Genomic DNA, 18,931 nt, shown 5'->3' with positions numbered 1-18,931 from the left:
AACAATAAAAAAAGAAAGGTAAATTTTCTCCCATAGTATTATTTCACAAAATCATATTACAAATTTCAAAATAATCTATCCTATTACAAATTTCAAAATTATCTATCATATTACAAATTTCATAATAATAGATTTCAGCCCAACCATCATCAATGCACCATCATCAATGCTATCATCAGTTTGTGGATTCATAATAAAATCTTTACCTGTAATGCACTTTTAAAATGCTCCAAATTTAAAAACCTTAGATGATTAGATCTTAATAATTATAAAATTTTCCAATAAAGAAATGTAGATAAAACTAAAATTAACTCTATTTTATTTTCTTTTACCTGTTTCCAATTTCTTATTCGAGCAAAATTCGACATATGCGGAGAAAGTTCATGTTCAACCTGAAGAAGAGTAATAATAGGAAAAAGAAAGTTAAGGGAAAGATTCAAATGGAATCAAATGTAACAACCAAACAAAATTGATATACATTGAAGTTAACAACAAAAATACCTTTATCATTTCAAGACACTTCAATAGATCAGCTCTTGTGAAACCCTGTTTATGTTGTTTGCCCCTAAGATAGAGATTTCAAAAAAATAAGAACTAAATGTATTTTTGTAGTAAAATAATAATTGTTCGCATATGAACCTCAAGCTGAAGCTGGGTTATTATTGTTCCACACCATTAGTGATTATTGTTCCACACCATTACTTCACTATTTTATCGCGTCCAAGATACTGTATCCATCGCCTCACCATCCACTACAAAAAAACAAATATAAACAAGAGGAAAAAAATCATTTGAATGAATAATATTATAAATGAGTGTAGTGATGGTTATGAGCATACAACTAGATGTGAATAAATTGTTGCAAGAGCACACACGACGCACATCTCCTTGTATATTTGGCAATGGAAGTGAGTTCCTTTCCTGCAGAATCACTTACTATACTAAGTTATATTGATCATGCATATTCCTCGCAAGGAATAAAATAAGTTTTTCTTCTTCTTAAAAGAAGTATCTTATGTGAAACTTTCATAGAATAGCATTTACCATGTTACCAGCACCAATCCTAAGAGCAACCTTGACAAGTCTTACATTCTGTTTATAGAAGTGTTAATACAATATATGGTTCATAATGAAGGAAAACATTAAAAAATTTACCTCATCTCCAAAAGCATAGACAAACATATCAATCTTGACAATCTCATTGAAACTAATCCTCAGAATCTAGAATACAAGAAGACAGACATTAATATCTAGAAGGTACTATCTATATGTAATTACTGTAATACTATATAAATCCTGGGAATGGATACATTATTAGGTCATAAAAAGGATGAACTACGTTTCTTGGGATCTAGAGACATTCACAAATGTTCTATCAAACAAAATAAGAGGGATGAACTGGAATGGCTAAAAAGAGAGACCACCACTGTAAGTTCTTACCCATAAAGCTGAAAATCAAATTGAAGTTCTTGTTCCTGTTCACAAATGATAAGTGCCTGTCACAAATTATTAATACAACAAAAACAGAATATCAATTAATCATGCTGCTATCAAGTTATTAACACAACAAAAATAGAATAATCAATTTGTTTCTTTAACACACCTCTATAAACAAAAATTAAAATATTTTTCGCAATTAAAAAGGATGCCATTGATGAACTGAAGATTTCTCTTATCTCTATAATACTTGCAGAAAACAAAAAGAAGAGAAAAAGAACAGTCAATTTTTCATCATTAAAGAAGAGAAGAAGGTTGCTGCCCTACATTCCAACTGAAGATCCCACTAGGAGATTAGAACAAATGGCCTCGCTGGCAACAACTCTTACATCAACCGGAGCTGATTACAGAAACGAGCTCACTTACATGCCCGGAATGGCTCCTAGATTCGCAAATTCTGCTGCTTTGGAGCATAGCGGAGTGCAGGTAAAATGTCTTAACAAAGATCGAGGCTTCCATAATTCAATCGATTGGATAGTAAAAATTCATATATATATATATTTGAAATTGTGCAGGTTCTGTCAAAATAGGATTGTGAAGCCTTAAATTTGTGCAAAAGCATGATGGAAAGAGGGGAATGCCTCCCCCTAATGGTTGTTTATGACCCAATTGAAGGGTGAGTTAATTGTAGTTTATGCCTTTTCTATAAAGAATAGAATACACATGTACAGAAAAATTGGTTTCAAGATTTTCTTCCTTGTTGTTTTGGATAGATATACTGTTGAAGTGGATAGACAGATAAAGGATCTGACTATAATATCGGAATATGTTGGAGATGTTGATTATTTGAAGAAGCGCGAAAATGATGATGGAGATAGCATAATGACATTGCTTTATGCTTCTGATCCATCAAGAAGTCTCAAGAAGTCTCGTTATCAGCTGATAACAGAAGCAACATTGCCCGTTTTATCAATGGCATCAATAATCATACACTGTAAGTAAACTGTTTTAAGATTTGATCTGATAATTCATATGTTCCGTTGTCTTACTTATGAATAAAATGCAGGGATGGGAAAAAGAAAAGGAATGTCAAATGTGTGAGGTTTGATGTTGATGGTGAATCGCGAGTTTTTAATTTTAAATTTTGAGAAAAGGATGTACTACGTTTCTGAGATCTGAAGACATTCGCAAATGTTCTATCAAAGCAAAGAAGAGGAATGAACTGGAATTATTAACCTGTTATGTTTGACTTCTTCCTCAGCCATTGCCTGCAACTGGTATTTGAAAGTTGAGTAACCAAACTAGGTAGAGACGTTTGTTTACTACTGAGTTACCTTCCCCTTCCTGTTGTTCAAAACATTTGTCATCCCCTAAGTCAAATTATGAGAGGAAAACGCAGAGGAGGAGGGTTGGAAGATACCTGTGGCTTCTCAAATCTAAATTAGGTCAACTAAGAGCTTTCGAGATCATCTCCTTTCGAACAACATCCGTTGATTGCAATGACCTTGTAGAAGAGATGATTTATGTCCTTTTCGGCTCTTGCGAATCTCAGCCTTCTTTCCAGATCCGCTGCGGTAACGCAACCTGATTTGAGAGAGTTTGTTGTCGAAACTGTCTGGATCTGATGATGATGATGCATCAGCAGCAGTGGATTTAGTTTCGGCGTCGTCGGAGTCATCGGCGGAAGATCAGAAGTTGAAGGAAAACCTAGAAGGTGAGAAGTTGAGTTTATGTGGAGATTAACAGAGTTGCCATCTGGATTTGAACTTTATCACCCTCTCTCTACTTAACTTCATCTATCTCATCGTGTGGATGTCCAATTTTTAGTTTTCTTTATATTTCACACATTAAAAAGTTGACGATGAAAAATGTATTTATTTTATTTTAGATATTAAATAATTTGACTAGTTTGTAATAAAATTATAACTGATCAAATATTTAAAAATTTTATAATTTTACAATTTTTTTTTTAAGACTAATTAGTTAAGGATGAGAGTGAAAATAAAAACTGTTTAATTTTTTTTTTAATATTGTAATTATTATGTATTCATATTTTTATTTATTTATTTATTAAATATTAAAAGTTAACCCAATGAAATATATGATATACATTATTAGTCAAAACATTGGATAGTCATTAATGTTGGACCCCTCTAGTTTCATTTTTCAATCTGGCAACAAAAATTAAATTAAGGGCCTTCTTTATATGAGAATGGTAGTGACCTTTAATCAAATAAAATTAAAACAAAGTAAAAAAAAATTATCCAATAATGAGATAACCAACAATAATTAAAATAATGGTCTTGTTTGATTCTGACATGTAAATTACAAATAAATTACTTAGCTAATTTATTATATTATTTATCTACAATTTTAATTTATTTTATTTTATTTTATCTAATTTTAATTTTATTTAATTATTTTATATTAGTAATAAATTCATATTTAATTTAATGATTAACCGACTATATTGTAAAAAGTATTTAAAAAATTAAAAATAAAACATAAAAAAATATTAAAACGAAATGTTTAATAATCATTTGCTTATAAGAATTTTTTAAAATATAAATAAATAAAAAATTATAAAGGTTGTCATAGGTAGGTAAAAAAAATTATTTTCTAAACTTTTGCTGACGCTTAATAAGCGTGGGCAGTTATGTGTCACTAAATGCATGTTTTGTTGTAGTGTCAAGATGAACATGACATTCAAGTGGAGAATATTAGTAACACGCAAGAGAAATTATCTACAATTTCATCTAGAAGATCGACAAGAGATAGAAAACCTTCTACGAAATATTCTATTAATGAATATATTTTAGTGACTGATGGGGGAGAGCTAGAGTCATATGAAGAAGCTATGGAGAGTGAATCCAAGCATAAATGGGTTGATGCTATGAAAGATGTGATGCAATCTCTACATGATAATCATACTTTTGAGTTGGTAAAATTACCAAAAGGAAAAAAAGCTTTGAAGATTAGGTGGGTATACATACTGAAGCAAGATGATCATACTTCAGCTCCACGATACAAAGCCCGTTTGGTTGTCAAAGGTTTAGTCAAAGAAAGGGAAATGACTTTGACGAAATTTTCTCTCCTGTTGTTAAGATGATTTCAATCAGAACTATATTGAGTTTGGCAGCTAGTCTTGATTTGGAAGTTGAAGACGTGAAGACGACTTTTTCTTCACGGTGATTTAGAGAAAGAGATTTATATGAATCAACCTGATGGTTTTGAGGTCAAGGGTAAAGAGAATTGTGTTTGCAAGTTGAATAAGAGTTTGTATGGTTTGAAGTAGGCTCCACGATAATGATACAAGAAGTTTGAGTTATTTATGAAGCAGCACGGATATAAAAAGACTACTTCTGACCATTGTGTGTTTGTGCAAAAATTCTCTCCTAATGATTTTGTTATTCTGTTACTTTATGTTGATGATATGCTTATTGTTGGTCAAAGTGCTGCGAGAATTGATAGGTTACAACAAGACATAGGGAAGTCCTTTGCAATGAAGGATCTTGGACAAGCAAAGCAGATTGTTGGAATTAGAATCAGTCGCGACAGAAAGATGAAAAAGTTATATTTGTCTCAAGAAAAATATATTGAGAAAGTGTTACAAAGATTCAATATGAAGAATGCTAAAAGTGTCAGCACACTTTTAGCGGCTCATTTTAAATTGAGCTCCGAATATAGTCCTTCTAATGATGATGAGAAGGAATATATGAAGAATGTTCCCCATAGTTCAGTTGTTGGTAGTCTTATGTATGATATGGTTAGCTTAAGTTGTTGGTATTGTCAGCAGGTTTCTTTCAAATTTGGGAAAAGAACATTGGGAAGCGGTGAAGTGGATATTGAGATATCTTAAAGGCACATCAAGTATGACACTTTGACTTGGAAATGAGAATTTGAATTTAGTTGGTTATTCCGACTCAGATATAGCAGGTGATGCTAATTCAAGAAAATCTACTTCAGGCTATTTGATTAATTTTGGAGGGGGAGCTATTTCTTGGTAATCGAGACTACAGAAGTGTGTTGCGTTGTCAACCGCGGAGGTGAACTTATTGTAGCAACGGAAGTTTGTAAGGAGCTGATTTGGGTTAAAAAGTTATTATTTGAACTTGATATTATGCAAGAAAGGTATGTGCTTCTATGTGATAGTCAAAGCGCTATTTATCTAGCGAAAAATTCAACATTTTATTCTAGATCTAAACTCATTGATGTAAGGTATCATTGGATACGGGATGCGTTAGATGAAAAGTTGTTGATTTTAGAAAAAGTTCATACAGACGATAATGGCGCTGATATGATGAATAAGGTACTACCTCAAATCAAGTTCAAGTTTTGTTGTTCAACTGCTGGGTTGACAACATCTTTCCTATGGTTGTGAAGAGGGAGTTTATTGGGTTTTATTGGTCTCCCAACTATGAAAAAGGCCCAATAATGGTTCAAGTTTACTTTTAATTCATTAAGGGTATTATAATATTTTAAAGGGTTATGTTATAACCTAATTGCTCTAGTATTTAAAGAGCGGTTGTCGTCATCAAGAAGCAGAAGTCAAAAATTAAAAGAGAGGAAAAAACAGAAAATCTTGTAGCAGATTTTCGCCTACAGCCGCGCAGGTTCATCAAACTCACGATCGGAGATTCAAACGGAGTTTTTCTGGGGTTTAAAGGTTCTTCCTAATTTGAGTTTTTTATTTGACTTGTTTGGGACCAAAAGTTGTATCTTTTTGGTTATGCCCTTTTATCTTTCTGCAGTATTAAAAGGTTGTTATACCTTGTTTGTATTCTCGACTCTAATTATAGTGAAACTTGAATTGGACGTAAAGTCCCGTGGTTTTACTCCTTGATTTGAGGAGGTTTTCCATGTAAAAATATTGTGTGTGCATTGTGTTATTTATTTCCGCTTTTACTTGTGCTTTATTTGCTCTTAAATTTTTCAATCAAGTAGGGAATAGAATATACGTTTTTCCCAACACTTACAACATCACAATGGAAGGGCTTTATTATTAAGTGATACAAATACAAAACAAGAGAATAAATAATGAAAGAGCTAGTATAAATATGAATGAGGACGACTCATTAAAAAAGTTTGTGCAAGATATGGCGAGCCTTGCACATGACCTCGAGTGGTTGAGCTTTAGGCAATGTGATGCCTATCCCTTCTGTTAAATCAACTAATTCGTTTTCACTTACCCTCTTCCATTGAAAGCTTTGGATTAGTGATGCCAATGTAAGCCCCATGATACGTTGGGCTAACCCTTCTCCGGGGCAAGCCCTTCGCCCCAATCCGAATGATATTATTTTGTTTCTTTTTTCAGCTTCTCCGTCTTCATATCTCTCCGGTTTGAACTTTTCTGCTTCTTCCCAAACATTTGGATCTCTATTAATTGCCCATGCATTTACTAGTAACATTGTTCCATAAGGAACGTCGAATCCAGCAATCTTGCAATCCTCTGATGGCATGTGGGGGAGAAGGAGTGGTACTGCTGGGAACAATCGAAGAGTCTTAGAGATAACTCCTTGAAGATAAGGGAGTTTAGCAAGATCAAGTTCGTCCACTAGGTGGTCTTGACAAATAAGGGTATCTATCTCGGTGGTCGCCTTCATCAATACCTCGGGGTGATTTACTAATAGTGACAATGCCCATTCCAATGTCACCGATGATGTATCCATACCAGCAAGTATCATAACCTACATGTTAAAACTTGTTTAAAAGTGATTAAGAAAGAACTTCAAATATGAGATTGAAAATTAGAAAGATTGATGAAATTATGTCACTTACAAGTATAATCCCTTTGATGATTTCAGTAGTTTGGCTGCTTTTCTTGTAAAACAAGTAAGTGGTCAATCATTGAGTTACATTCATTGGAAAGACGACGTTGATCTATGAGGCGTTGGAAGAAGACATTCATCTTCTTTTGAAGCGTGGACAAGTTCTTTTCATAGTTACCATAATCAAATAACCTTAAAATTGGCAAAAACTCATTTGGACTTGACACGCTACTTTTCTCGAACACCTCACTTACAATATTCCTAAATTCCTTAGCCTCCTCATAATCCGAAAGTTCTCCTTGGCCAAAGTACTTTTTACCGGCAACCATCCTCATGATTACATTAAATGATAGCTCCGATAACCGGGACCTTATTAATAATTTAACAAACATATCATTAAGTAATAAAAAACAGGACTAAATGTATGTTTATGTTGTAACCTTATTTTTAATTAATATTTTCTCTAAACATAAACTTGTATAACAAATATATTGCTTGATAAAGACTTTATCCCTAACAATATTAGTTTTTACGCTCTAAATATAAACTAGTTTTTATTTTCTAATTTAGGAACTTAGTATAATGTAAGACCTTTTGTCATGGACTCTACTATACTTAAAGCGTTATAAGTGGGAATCAAATTTGTGATCTTTAATCCTTTAAGTTTAGCATTTGAGTTATCTTAGTTGAATAGTACTCTTCTCTGGTAAAATACAATAGGTACCTCATATTCACATGTGCAAAAGTGGAAGAAGAAACTTGATAAAGGCCTTGAAGTAGATTTTTGACTTCATCTTGTCGAATAGATAAGAAACTATTGATACGACTGGTGGACATAATCTCGACTGCCATGAGACGTCGCAGGTTTCTCCAATGATCGCCATAAGGTGCATTAATCACGGTGGTATGGTTGTAGCCTAAATACTTTCCAGAAATAAAGAATGGACGATTGGCTAAAACAGCATCATTTTTGGTGAAGCATTCTTCAACTGCTGATGGGGAAGATATGATCACAGCAAACTGGTTTCCCAGTTGAAGGGAGAAGACAGGCCCTAGTTTTTGGGAGAGTTGGTGAAGGGTCCGATGAGGTAGGCCGTTTAGGAGATGAAGATGACCGATGACCGGAAAAGTGGGTGATGGACATGGGGGATTAATGTTGTTTCTCTTTAGGCGTTTATGAGATGAGAAAAAGATGAAAATTATTGGTAGAAAGAAGATGCAGATCAGAGAGGCGTATAACAAGGTGGTAGTAGTTGTTAGATCCATGTTTGGTCCAAAGAAAAGAAAGAAATTAGTGTGTTTTATATAGAAATATTATATAGGACTTTTTTTTTTCTTATCTTTGTTATTTATTAATGAATTGCGCAACTAATCAAGTGGGTCCTTTTTATTGGTTGGGTTTTAATATTTACAACTTGCTTAAAGTCAACCAAAATTAATTAGCCATTCAATCCCAAAATAATAAAATACTCATAAAATCTAAATTTTAAATAAATAAAAAATTAATGTCGAACTCTTTTTATTTAAAATTAAAAAATATAAATCAATTAAACTCATTAATATATATAGTCTTATGTTGAAATAAAAATTTCATTTTAATTTTTAAACAAAAAAAAAAATAATCTAATAAATTAAAATTTTGAAATATCTTACTTCTTCAATCAAAATTAACACAAAAGAATACTTTACTTCATTTTCTTTTCTTTTCACATTAATATTGTTTTCTTCCCTATAAATGTAAAAAAAAAAAAAAAAAATCAATTTATTTTCGATGGTATGAGAAATAGAACCTTATCCTTGGCCTTGAACTAGGTTTACAAGTTTAGTATTGTTTGTAGGTGTAACTAAATAAGGAAAAGTTATCAATGCTTTATACAAGTGAATTTGTTTAGGCTAGTTTCTAATGCTACTTTATCTTTTAGTTTGATACATTGGGTGAAAAAATCAACACTTAATATTTAAAACAAAAAAAAATCTAGTTATGCTAACATTGTTAGTAAATCCAACATGAGATTATAACATTTATCAAACCAAGAAAAATAAAATTGAAATACAAATAAAAATAAAAATTTGCATAAACTCATTATGATAGCTCAAACCTCAAGTTATAAGAGTTTTGTTTAAAAAGATTAAGGTATAATTGTTAAGATGAGTATGCTAAATTGTAATGTCTTACCTAAAAGATTTAAGAGTTACTTCATTGATAATATTTAGAATATAGTTACTTCAACTAAAAAGATTATCGTACGATAAACACCGAAAAAATATTTAAAAAAAATAATTTAATAAAAAGTGATAATAATATGTATTCAATGTTTAAAATTTTAATAAATCACGAATAATATATTAAAATTAAAAAAAAAATACTCTCATTCCACATTTTATTCACTTCGATAAATAATTTATCTGCTCACATATTTTTTCCAAATGAACCTCTCATTCCGTGACCTTACACTTTCACTTTGGTCAATCAAATATTTGATTCATATTTTTTAACATTTAGCATCGTGACCTCACGCTTTGGTCAATCAAATATTTGGTTTATATTTTTTAATCACTTTCAATTAATACCGACATATTATTCATCGGCAAACCACATCTCAATCACACTTGGTTAAAGGGTTGTACTTGTTTTATTAAGTTGCGAGTTCGAAATATACATATAACATTTTTTATTTTACTTTTAACTGTTTTAAGTTTATAGACGGGTCAACCCACAATCCGACCCAAGTTTTCCCAAGTTTTCATTTACTCTTACATATATATATATATATATTCAAATTAACCACAACTCTCGACCCGGCAATCCGGACACTTTGAAATTAAGCATCATTAATTATATATATATTAATATTAAATACGTTCACAAAAAAAATTCTTTTTAAAATGAGTATGTTAAAGATATAATACAACGTTGAACTTGATAAAAGTACATAATTCATGAAAAAAATCATAATTATTATTGTATTTTAATAGTCGAAAATTGGAATTGATCTATAGAACTTGAAAGCGAGTGAGATACAATGAAAATGAAATTGAAATAGAGAGAAAGAAAAAATAGGTATATTATATGCTAAAAAATAAACTATCTTGACCATCACTTTAAATTTTGATCATTAATATGGAATAAGAATCAAACTAAACGCTCAATTACCACTGAATTGAAGGTACTAAATTACTAATTGACAATTGACAATGGAAGTGACCACCGTTTGTAAATTAAAAGGCAAAACAATTTGTTAATTAATAGAGAAATTAATACTCATCACTAGGGATAAATGAGTCGAGTCGAGCCGAACTCGAACTATTCATGGCTCGAGTTCGGCTTGACTAGTTTTTTATTATCTCGGTTCGAGTTCGAGCTCAATCGAGCTTTCAATATTAAGTTCGAACTTGGCTCGATCAAATAATCATAGGCTCAAGTTCGGCTCGAAATGTTCGAATTTATATATATTTATATATTAATTTTTTATATTAAAAAAAATAATAGAAGTCGAGATTCTATTCATCTAACCGTACAACCTTCCGCATAATTTTTTGTTTTACGCCCCGTAACTCTTCATTAACCAGGACTTGGTTCACGTAAAATGGACGCATTTGCGTAAAACACAAGTAGAATACATAAGGGAGTTATTCATGTTCAAGTAAGTTTAAGAAGAATATTTTTAAGTCGTGTATAATATTTGAGATGAACTTAAAAACATATTAGACTCTATTATGTTTATTTTGAAAAATAAAACACTTTATAGAAAAATAAAAATAATTTTATATCTTATAAAATCTAACCCATTGAGATTATATATATTAAATAATATAGTATAATTATATTCTGGTTTAATTTTCAAAAATTATGTTTATGTAATTAAATTAATATCAAATTTATTTATTTTTTTATAACTTATTTATAAGTATTATATATTTTTTTAATTTATAAATATTATTTTAATATATCTTAACAATAGTTTATAATAAAATAAAAATAATTTTATTTTTTATTAAAATATAATACATTGAGATTTCATATATTAAATAATATTACAATATTAAATAATATTACAATATAATTATATTTTGATTTAATTTTTAAAAATTATATTTTTATAATTAAATTAATATAAATTTATTTTTTTCCTTATAAGTATTATATACCATATATTTTTTAATTTATAAGTATATTTTAGGAAGGCTCATAAACAATAAATCCATATAATCTTATGGGTATGTTTCAAATTTTGATTAAAAAGTTAAATATAATAAAAAAAATGATATGATTAGACTCAAAAAAACTCGACGAGTCATCAAGCGAGTCTTACTTAAGCTTGAATTCGACTCGAATTTTAAACGAACTGACTCGAGCTCGACTCGAATTCGATTTTTGATAGAACTCGAATCGAACTTTGACCGAGGGGGTCGACTCATTTACACCCCTACTCATCACTGGTTACAGGTAAATCAATAGCCAATTAATTTGACATACATGAATAGCTAGCTATCCAAGTTGACCATTCGTCTGATCAATATCCATTTGATCTTTGACAATGAATGTACCTTTTTAATTGTCATTTGAATTAATTATTTTAAATTAGTCAACTCAAAAGTCAAACCTCACTAATTCAACTATGGCATGCCAATTATTTTGCAATTTCATATGATATACGATTTAGTTTCAATTACACGGCTAAGAATTGAGTGTATTATTTTGTTTTTATATTCCATTTTCATTTATTTTAATAAAATTCTTCTAATTAGTTTAATTTCAACTATTATTACTTAACACGACATCAAACTAACCATTATTAATATTAATCCTTATAACTCTCATCAAACTATATATCCCCGCCATTCAATCAACAAAAACTAATAAGAAATTTAGTATAATAACTTTACAACAATGTAATGAGGAGCTTTTAATTATGATTATCCAATTCATGAGGGAATGCTTATCTTATGCTATTAACTGAGTTATTGCATAAGACAATATTTTACAATGGGGATTTGCTTTACCGAAAAAGTTTTTCTACATTTTTTACGGTACAAATGTGATATCACCCATAATTTTTTAAAAATTATCAATATAATTCAATGTTTATTTATTTAATTATTAAAAAAATGGTAAAACTTATTTTTTATCCACTCGTTTTATTCAAAAAAAAATTGTTATTTTTTTAAGCGACCTAAATATTTTTCAAAACCATCTCAACTATAAATCATGGATCCGTTTTACTGAATATTTAATTGAATCAGATTGATCTATTAATTGTATTAATGGTAAACATTAATGAAGTATTTACTTCAAAATTGTTATTAGTCACAAAGTTGTCATTGGCAAATCATTAAGTCAATGACATCTTATCATTTTGGGTGGCCTTTTGCATCTGGGCCTTTCGAGAGGAATACATTGGGTGGTCTACATATAGCTCATGGGCTGGGTCACACCCTTCGGGCCATGAACAACCCAATCTTTTTTTTTTAAATTAGCTTGTGCCTAGGGATTACAACGAAGCAGTTCGGAACACGTAGTGCATTTATGCACTGTTCTACTTGGAAGATTTTTTTTTCTACCATTTTCATCTGTTCGGTTTCGGAGAATCTCTCCGAGACACCGTTTATGATATATATTTTTTAAAATAATTTATATTATAATATATTAAAATTTTAAATTATTGTACTGAAATAAATTTAAAATTCTTATAAATTATGAAAAATAAATAATTATATTGTTGAAACTATATATTTAATTAAGGGAGTAAGTTAATCGACCAGTTCGTTTAAACCGAATTGAAATAGTTCAAACTAGCCCGAATATTAAATTAAATCGGTCAACCCGAATTTATTACAGTTTCCTTTTTATAAAAACCGATCAGAACGGTTCGGTTTGTTGGTTCAACGATACTAAAACCGTTCAAACATTCAAACCGACCAAATATTTAAATAAGCCGGAACAAAAAATTGAACTTTATATAGACAGTTATGAGCAATATAGAAATAATAACTTTTATTATTATAATAATTTTAAAATTTTTTTGCTATCTTTGCATCTAACCGAGAGTAAATAATCACAAATATTCCTACCCATCCAAATGACACAATTTTATTGGTTGCTTTGATTAATTCACTAGAGAGTAGAGACCACACACACACTTCAAACTTTTGAAGTTTGGCTCATTTAGTGAAATTCATTCAAAAGTCTTGGGTTCTACTTTCAATTATTTATGTCACAATTATTAACATCAATCTCCAAATAATCACCTAAACCGTTAGTTCAACGGAATAGGTCAAAACTACACATAGCACAAAATAAATCAAAGAGTCAACCGAAATCCCGAAAACCTACCATATGATATTTATTAATTATATCCTTTTTTAAGCATCTATTTATCAATAAAGAAAAGGAAAGGGGATTCATTAACTTTAATTTGAAAAAGTACTAATAGAATAGAGATCTTCCTTTACCAACATTTGTTAATTGTTCATTCTCTAGCTGGTTTGAAATACCAACACATTTACAAATATATTTAAAATTTATATTTAAAATCTCCAACATGAAAGGATTGGAATTGTGAGTTTTTGCCTTCTTAATTTTAGAGGATTGTTTGATTTTGTCTTTGACTTTGGTTTTGGCAATGGCATTGGCGGTGGCATTCTTGTAGGACTGTCCACTGGTCTCCAACTCAATCTGCAAAATAATATGCATGACTCAATCTCTATTAGTATTAAGCCATATAAAAAAGCTTAGTTTGAAAAAAGAAATGAAAAAAACTATTACTCAATGATTCTTTTCACTAATTAGCAAATAAGTTGAAAGCAATATGGAAATTTACCCATAAAATTTTCAAATAATCCCTTCTAAAATTGACAATGGTTGAAGTTTTCAAAACAAATGCTACAAACATACATGGGAAATGAGAAGGAAGATTGGCTGCTTGAGCTTCCATTTGTGGAAATTGAATCCTCAGTTGATTGAATTAAAGCCATCTCAATCTCTTCAATCCAATTCTCATTTATCTCGATATTTTTGCTTAGCTTTCTCTTTTCCGGCAACTGAAACATAAAGAAAACATAATTATTTGAATATCGACAGTTTAAATTGTTTTAAAACAACAAACCTCGTTCTTCGTTTCACTACAGTCAGCTCTTGATTTGTGCTCTTTCGCAATACAAATGGCTCCATTATAATCTAAATTGAAGACCAGATAATCTCCATCCTCAAAACTCGATCCTTTCAAGCCTGAATATGTAAATTTGTAAACGTGATAAATGGAATGAACGAACAAACGCAACATAGAAAGATTTGAGAATGAATATGATAACACCTTTATTGAAACATCTTTCTTTGGATAGCTGCATGCTGACTTCTTTTGTTTGCGTCATCAATGGATGGGGAAGAATACAAAGGAGAGATTGATAATAAGGGGGAAATGGATTATTTGAATTTGAAAAATAATTATAAAAAAAAAAAACAGTTACTTTTATGTTACAAAAACTGACTGGAATAAAGAAATATATAGCCCATATTTATTAGCAATAATTGCCTGCAAGCATTCACGGGATATATCCACCATTCATTTAGTGCCGTTAGTAATTTAAATTTTATACATATGAAAATCAATTTAAGTAGATATTTTCTTTTCTCTTTTTGCTGTAATTTTAAAAAATAAAATTTTGCAATTTAAGTATATTTATGATTACAGTAAATATAAATATATATATATATAAGTTGACTTTTTCAAACAAAAAAACTTTGTTAACTAATATTTTTTTATGGAATTAATTATAATTCAAATAGGAAGTTACATATAAAAAAATTAAATTTCAAAATAATGTCAATAAAATCAAAATAACTAAACAAAAATATAGATGTTAAATAATATAATATATAATTATTAATTAAAAAAATTAATCATCTTATAATTTTTTCAAACGATAGTAAAAATTGTTTTTAACCTATATTTGGCAAGTAATGTCAAAAATATTCTGTCAAATAACTAACCATTTATATATATATATATATATATATATATATATATATATATATATATATATAATATATATATATATATTTATATATGGTCAAAATCTTTTTTAAAAAACTCATAAAAATAAATATCTATAAAAGAGTTTCAAATTGAAATATCTATTTCAATAATTTTTTTTATTGAATAAATAAAATATAATTTCAGATCATTTACTTCTGAAACGACCGACACGAACACACGGACACGAACTCAAGAAATTATCATTAGCGCTAATATGAGTTTCCTATATATTATATATATATATATATATATATATATATAAATATATATATATATATATTTTATATTAAAAAAATTCAGAATAAACAAGATTTTGCATTAAACAAAACATAACACCAGTCAAATTTTAACAGTGAAAAATAACAAAATACACTCAAATGCTAAAGAAGTCATGGAAGGGTCCAGAATAAAATGAATTTTCAACTTATCTTAACGGAATATTTAATATTACAATGATCTATATTTATATGTAATAACACTTAATTCCTTGATTTACAGTGATTTGAGTTTTGGCGTGAGAATAAATGTGTACAGAATAACTAATGGGTCTATTTGAAAAAACAGAGTTTGATTGTGTATCTTCCATCTCCCTTTTTATCTCCATGCATACCATCAAACTCTTACCCTTCCAAACACTTTTTCATAAGGTAATCTTGAGGGCTTAAACAGATTTTAAAGTTGATATTTTGATAAGAGGATTCAAAATTATCCAAAGATCAATCTTCCTACAGCATTAAGATAGTTAGACATCTTTCTTCTTTAGGATTTATCAATGGTGACTGTGCACGAGGTTTTGAAGTTGATGGAGATGGAGCTTAGTGAGGAATGAATATTTCATCAACCTTGCAATGTAATTTTTATTTAGGGGATAATTTTAGTCTTCATAAGCACCATACAGGTTGTAAACATGTTCAATTTTCTTTTTATTTATAACATCTCTATTATTTGTGTTGTATGATGAGAGACGGAAACCAGAATTTGAAAGCTACCCGGACTAAATTATTTTAAAAAGTTCTATCCGAGCTATTATTAAGCAAGCAATCAAAATAAAACAATTTTACTGTAGCTATTATACTTTAGTGACGGGTAAGCATCAATAACGACGATATTTTACCGTCGTTATTGTCATATGCATAAAAAACTTGGGCTACCCGATCGAGATCGAGTTACTGCATGCTCATGTAAGATTGAACGTGGTTCCGCCCCTGTGTATGATGTAAGTATCTATTTATAATCCTTCAAAGTCCGTACATGAATTTTGAAAATCACGTAGATCGAGCTTAGAGATGACTAGATATTTTATTAACATAGTAAAGTAATTCTGATCAGTGATGTATAAGACAACATATGTAGTTGTATATATCTGTATATGAATCCAATTTCTCATAGTATTATTAATTATATATTATATTATTAATTTTATTTTTTCCTTTTTTTTTCCTTTTAATATTAAATATATATTGTATAATATATATAACTTTTTTTTTATCTTTTTTTATCTCCCGTATTATAATATATTATTAATTTATATTATATAAAATATTAATTATAAAATTTATAATTAATAATTAAATAAATTTTAGGGACACAAAATCTAAATTTGAATTGGCCTCCAATTTTTTAAGGCCGATCATGTAGGTAGAACCTGATGTAGAAACTGATTTTAGTCTCAATAAATATCGTATAAATATCGTGATTATAAACCAACTCAATTTATTTAGCTAAAATGTCTCTATTATACGTAAGTGTATCTGTACATTACCTCTCAAAGCATTGTTGGTGTATTCATACCACAATTTAGTAGAAAGATAATAATAATAATAATTAATATTAATAAAAAAAAGAAAATAATTCAAAAGAGAATTAAAATTTATTATATCATAAATTAATTTTATTATTATAAATTAATTATTTTTTTTATTTTATTATCATTTTATATATTAAATCACCTATTTCATTAACTATCATAATTTTACACTGTTCTTTTTATTACATCACTATCATTCTAATCATTAAATTATTAATTTAATGGACTAAATTTTTTGTAATTTATTTTTAAATTTTTTATTTAAAATATAAAAAAATTATTATAATAATTTACAGAATTTAAAATCCAAATAACTTTCTTTTTTATTCCAATATAATAAAATTAGAAAAAATAAATTATGAATCACAATTTAATTAAATATTATTTCTTTCACTTTAAATCACTAAATTAATTAATTAAAATATTATAATACTTCATATTTTAAATAAAAATAGTTTATTATTATATATTAATACATATAGATATTTTTATTTCACACTCAAAATCTCTACCAATTATTACTTTTTGAATAACTAATAGCTTTTAAATAGTCCTTTACCAAGTAAGGCCAATCAAGTTTTTATTATGATCATAAGGACTAATAATAAAATATGATTTATTAACTCAAAATGTCTAGAGTTCATATTTATGGTAACTTCTACACATTTGATCAATAGGATATCTATGAATATTTTAGACTCAAACACTTATTTTATATTTTTCTTTGGTTTTTGGTTGTTTGAGTTATATTAGTTACATTCTTTCAAATAATTCAAAGTTTGAAAACAGGAGAAAGAAATGTGATTTAATTAGTTAATTATATATCCAAAGATGATAGGGGAGAAAATTTGGGAGAGAGAATGGGAGAGAATGATGTGTCAATATATCACTGGAAAAAAAGAGGATAGAAAAGAAAGAAAAATTTTGTTATTTTTTCAGTAAACATTCTTTTAAAATTCTCTTTCCCAAAATCTCTCGCTCACTCATTTCTAATATCCAAGCCCACTCATTTCTCATATCCAAAATGAATAATATTTTTGAATAAAGACTAGACAAATTTTAGTCAATTTTTCATAGTTACATAATTCCTTACCAAAACAAGTCACTTACACAGAGATAAAATTTTCCTTAATTTATCTTCTTATGTATCTTCTTATAAATTTATTATGTTGCTGAGTAAGAAATGACATTAGAGAAACCACATGCAACCTATATAAGACCATCTCCAACCGAAAAAACCCATTTCAAACTCATTTTGGTGTAAATGTCACATCAAACAGTAATTCTACTCCAACCGAAAAACCCATTCTCAAACCCAAAAGAATATTCTTATAATATTCATTCTTACATCAACTTTTATAACTTTTTAATATCACCCATATCTTTTACAAACTTATAAATTACACCACAATATTATAATATCATCCAAATATTTTAAACTTAAATATAAATTAATTATAAAAATTTATTAAAATAATATATATAATATATATATATATATATTAAAATATTTTTTTTAATATTATTATAATTTTTTTTAATTATATATAAATTTATGTATTATAAAAAATATATTATAATTAAATTAATAATTATATAAATAAATTAATATAAAATATAAGATAAAATAAAATATAAATAAATAAAACATATAAATAAATAAAAACATATAAATAAATTAAAATATAAATAAATTATATAAGTAAGTTTAATATATAAAATTAATTAAGTAAAAGTTAAAGGGCTAAATGCAAAAAAAAAAAATATAGATATAGCGTTGTGAACAGTGAAACGCATATTGGGTTTTTTGAAGAGGGAAAATGAGAAATCTCATTTTGGGTTTGGTTTTGCAGTTCGGTTGGAGGAGAACACCCATTTTGGGT

General features: G+C 28.4%; 1 protein-coding gene, 1 long non-coding RNA gene and 2 pseudogenes across 2 annotated transcripts; 1 reads left to right on the top strand and 3 right to left on the bottom strand.

Annotated features, from left to right (window-relative positions):
• Positions 1-136: 136 nt before the first annotated feature.
• LOC124918778 lies at positions 137-923 on the bottom strand. Its single transcript, XR_007097519.1, has 5 exons — positions 840-923; positions 640-752; positions 502-565; positions 333-392; positions 137-216 (listed from the first exon to the last, which is right to left on the bottom strand). It is a non-coding gene; the product is annotated as an uncharacterized LOC124918778 (long non-coding RNA).
• A 379-nt stretch (positions 924-1,302) lies between these two features.
• LOC124929283 lies at positions 1,303-4,546 on the top strand (annotated as a pseudogene).
• A 1,872-nt stretch (positions 4,547-6,418) lies between these two features.
• LOC124929272 lies at positions 6,419-8,471 on the bottom strand (annotated as a pseudogene).
• Positions 8,472-13,606: 5,135 nt separating this feature from the next.
• LOC124924998 lies at positions 13,607-14,657 on the bottom strand. Its single transcript, XM_047465007.1, has 4 exons — positions 14,519-14,657; positions 14,312-14,433; positions 14,101-14,246; positions 13,607-13,881 (listed from the first exon to the last, which is right to left on the bottom strand). Exons 1-4 carry the CDS (start codon positions 14,574-14,576, stop codon positions 13,734-13,736), a joined length of 474 nt encoding a protein of 157 aa, XP_047320963.1. The 5' UTR covers positions 14,577-14,657; the 3' UTR covers positions 13,607-13,733.
• Between the last annotated feature and the right edge of the window lie 4,274 nt (positions 14,658-18,931).

Source organism: Impatiens glandulifera, chromosome 1, assembly GCF_907164915.1.
Source record: "Impatiens glandulifera chromosome 1, dImpGla2.1, whole genome shotgun sequence".
Lineage (NCBI taxonomy): Eukaryota > Viridiplantae > Streptophyta > Magnoliopsida > Ericales > Balsaminaceae > Impatiens > Impatiens glandulifera.
This window is presented reverse-complemented; position numbering and strand designations above follow the sequence as displayed.

Excerpts from the sequence above, each read along its gene's own strand:
- LOC124924998 (XM_047465007.1), bottom strand. The coding sequence starts at position 14,576 with ATGACGCAAACAAAAGAAGTCAGCATGCAGCTATCCAAAGAAAGATGT. Across the intron at positions 14,434-14,518 it reads AGAAAGATGTTTCAATAAAG|GCTTGAAAGGATCGAGTTTT; the intron begins GTGTTATCATAT and ends TTACATATTCAG. Across the intron at positions 13,882-14,100 it reads TCTTCCTTCTCATTTCCCAT|ATTGAGTTGGAGACCAGTGG; the intron begins GTATGTTTGTAG and ends ATTATTTTGCAG.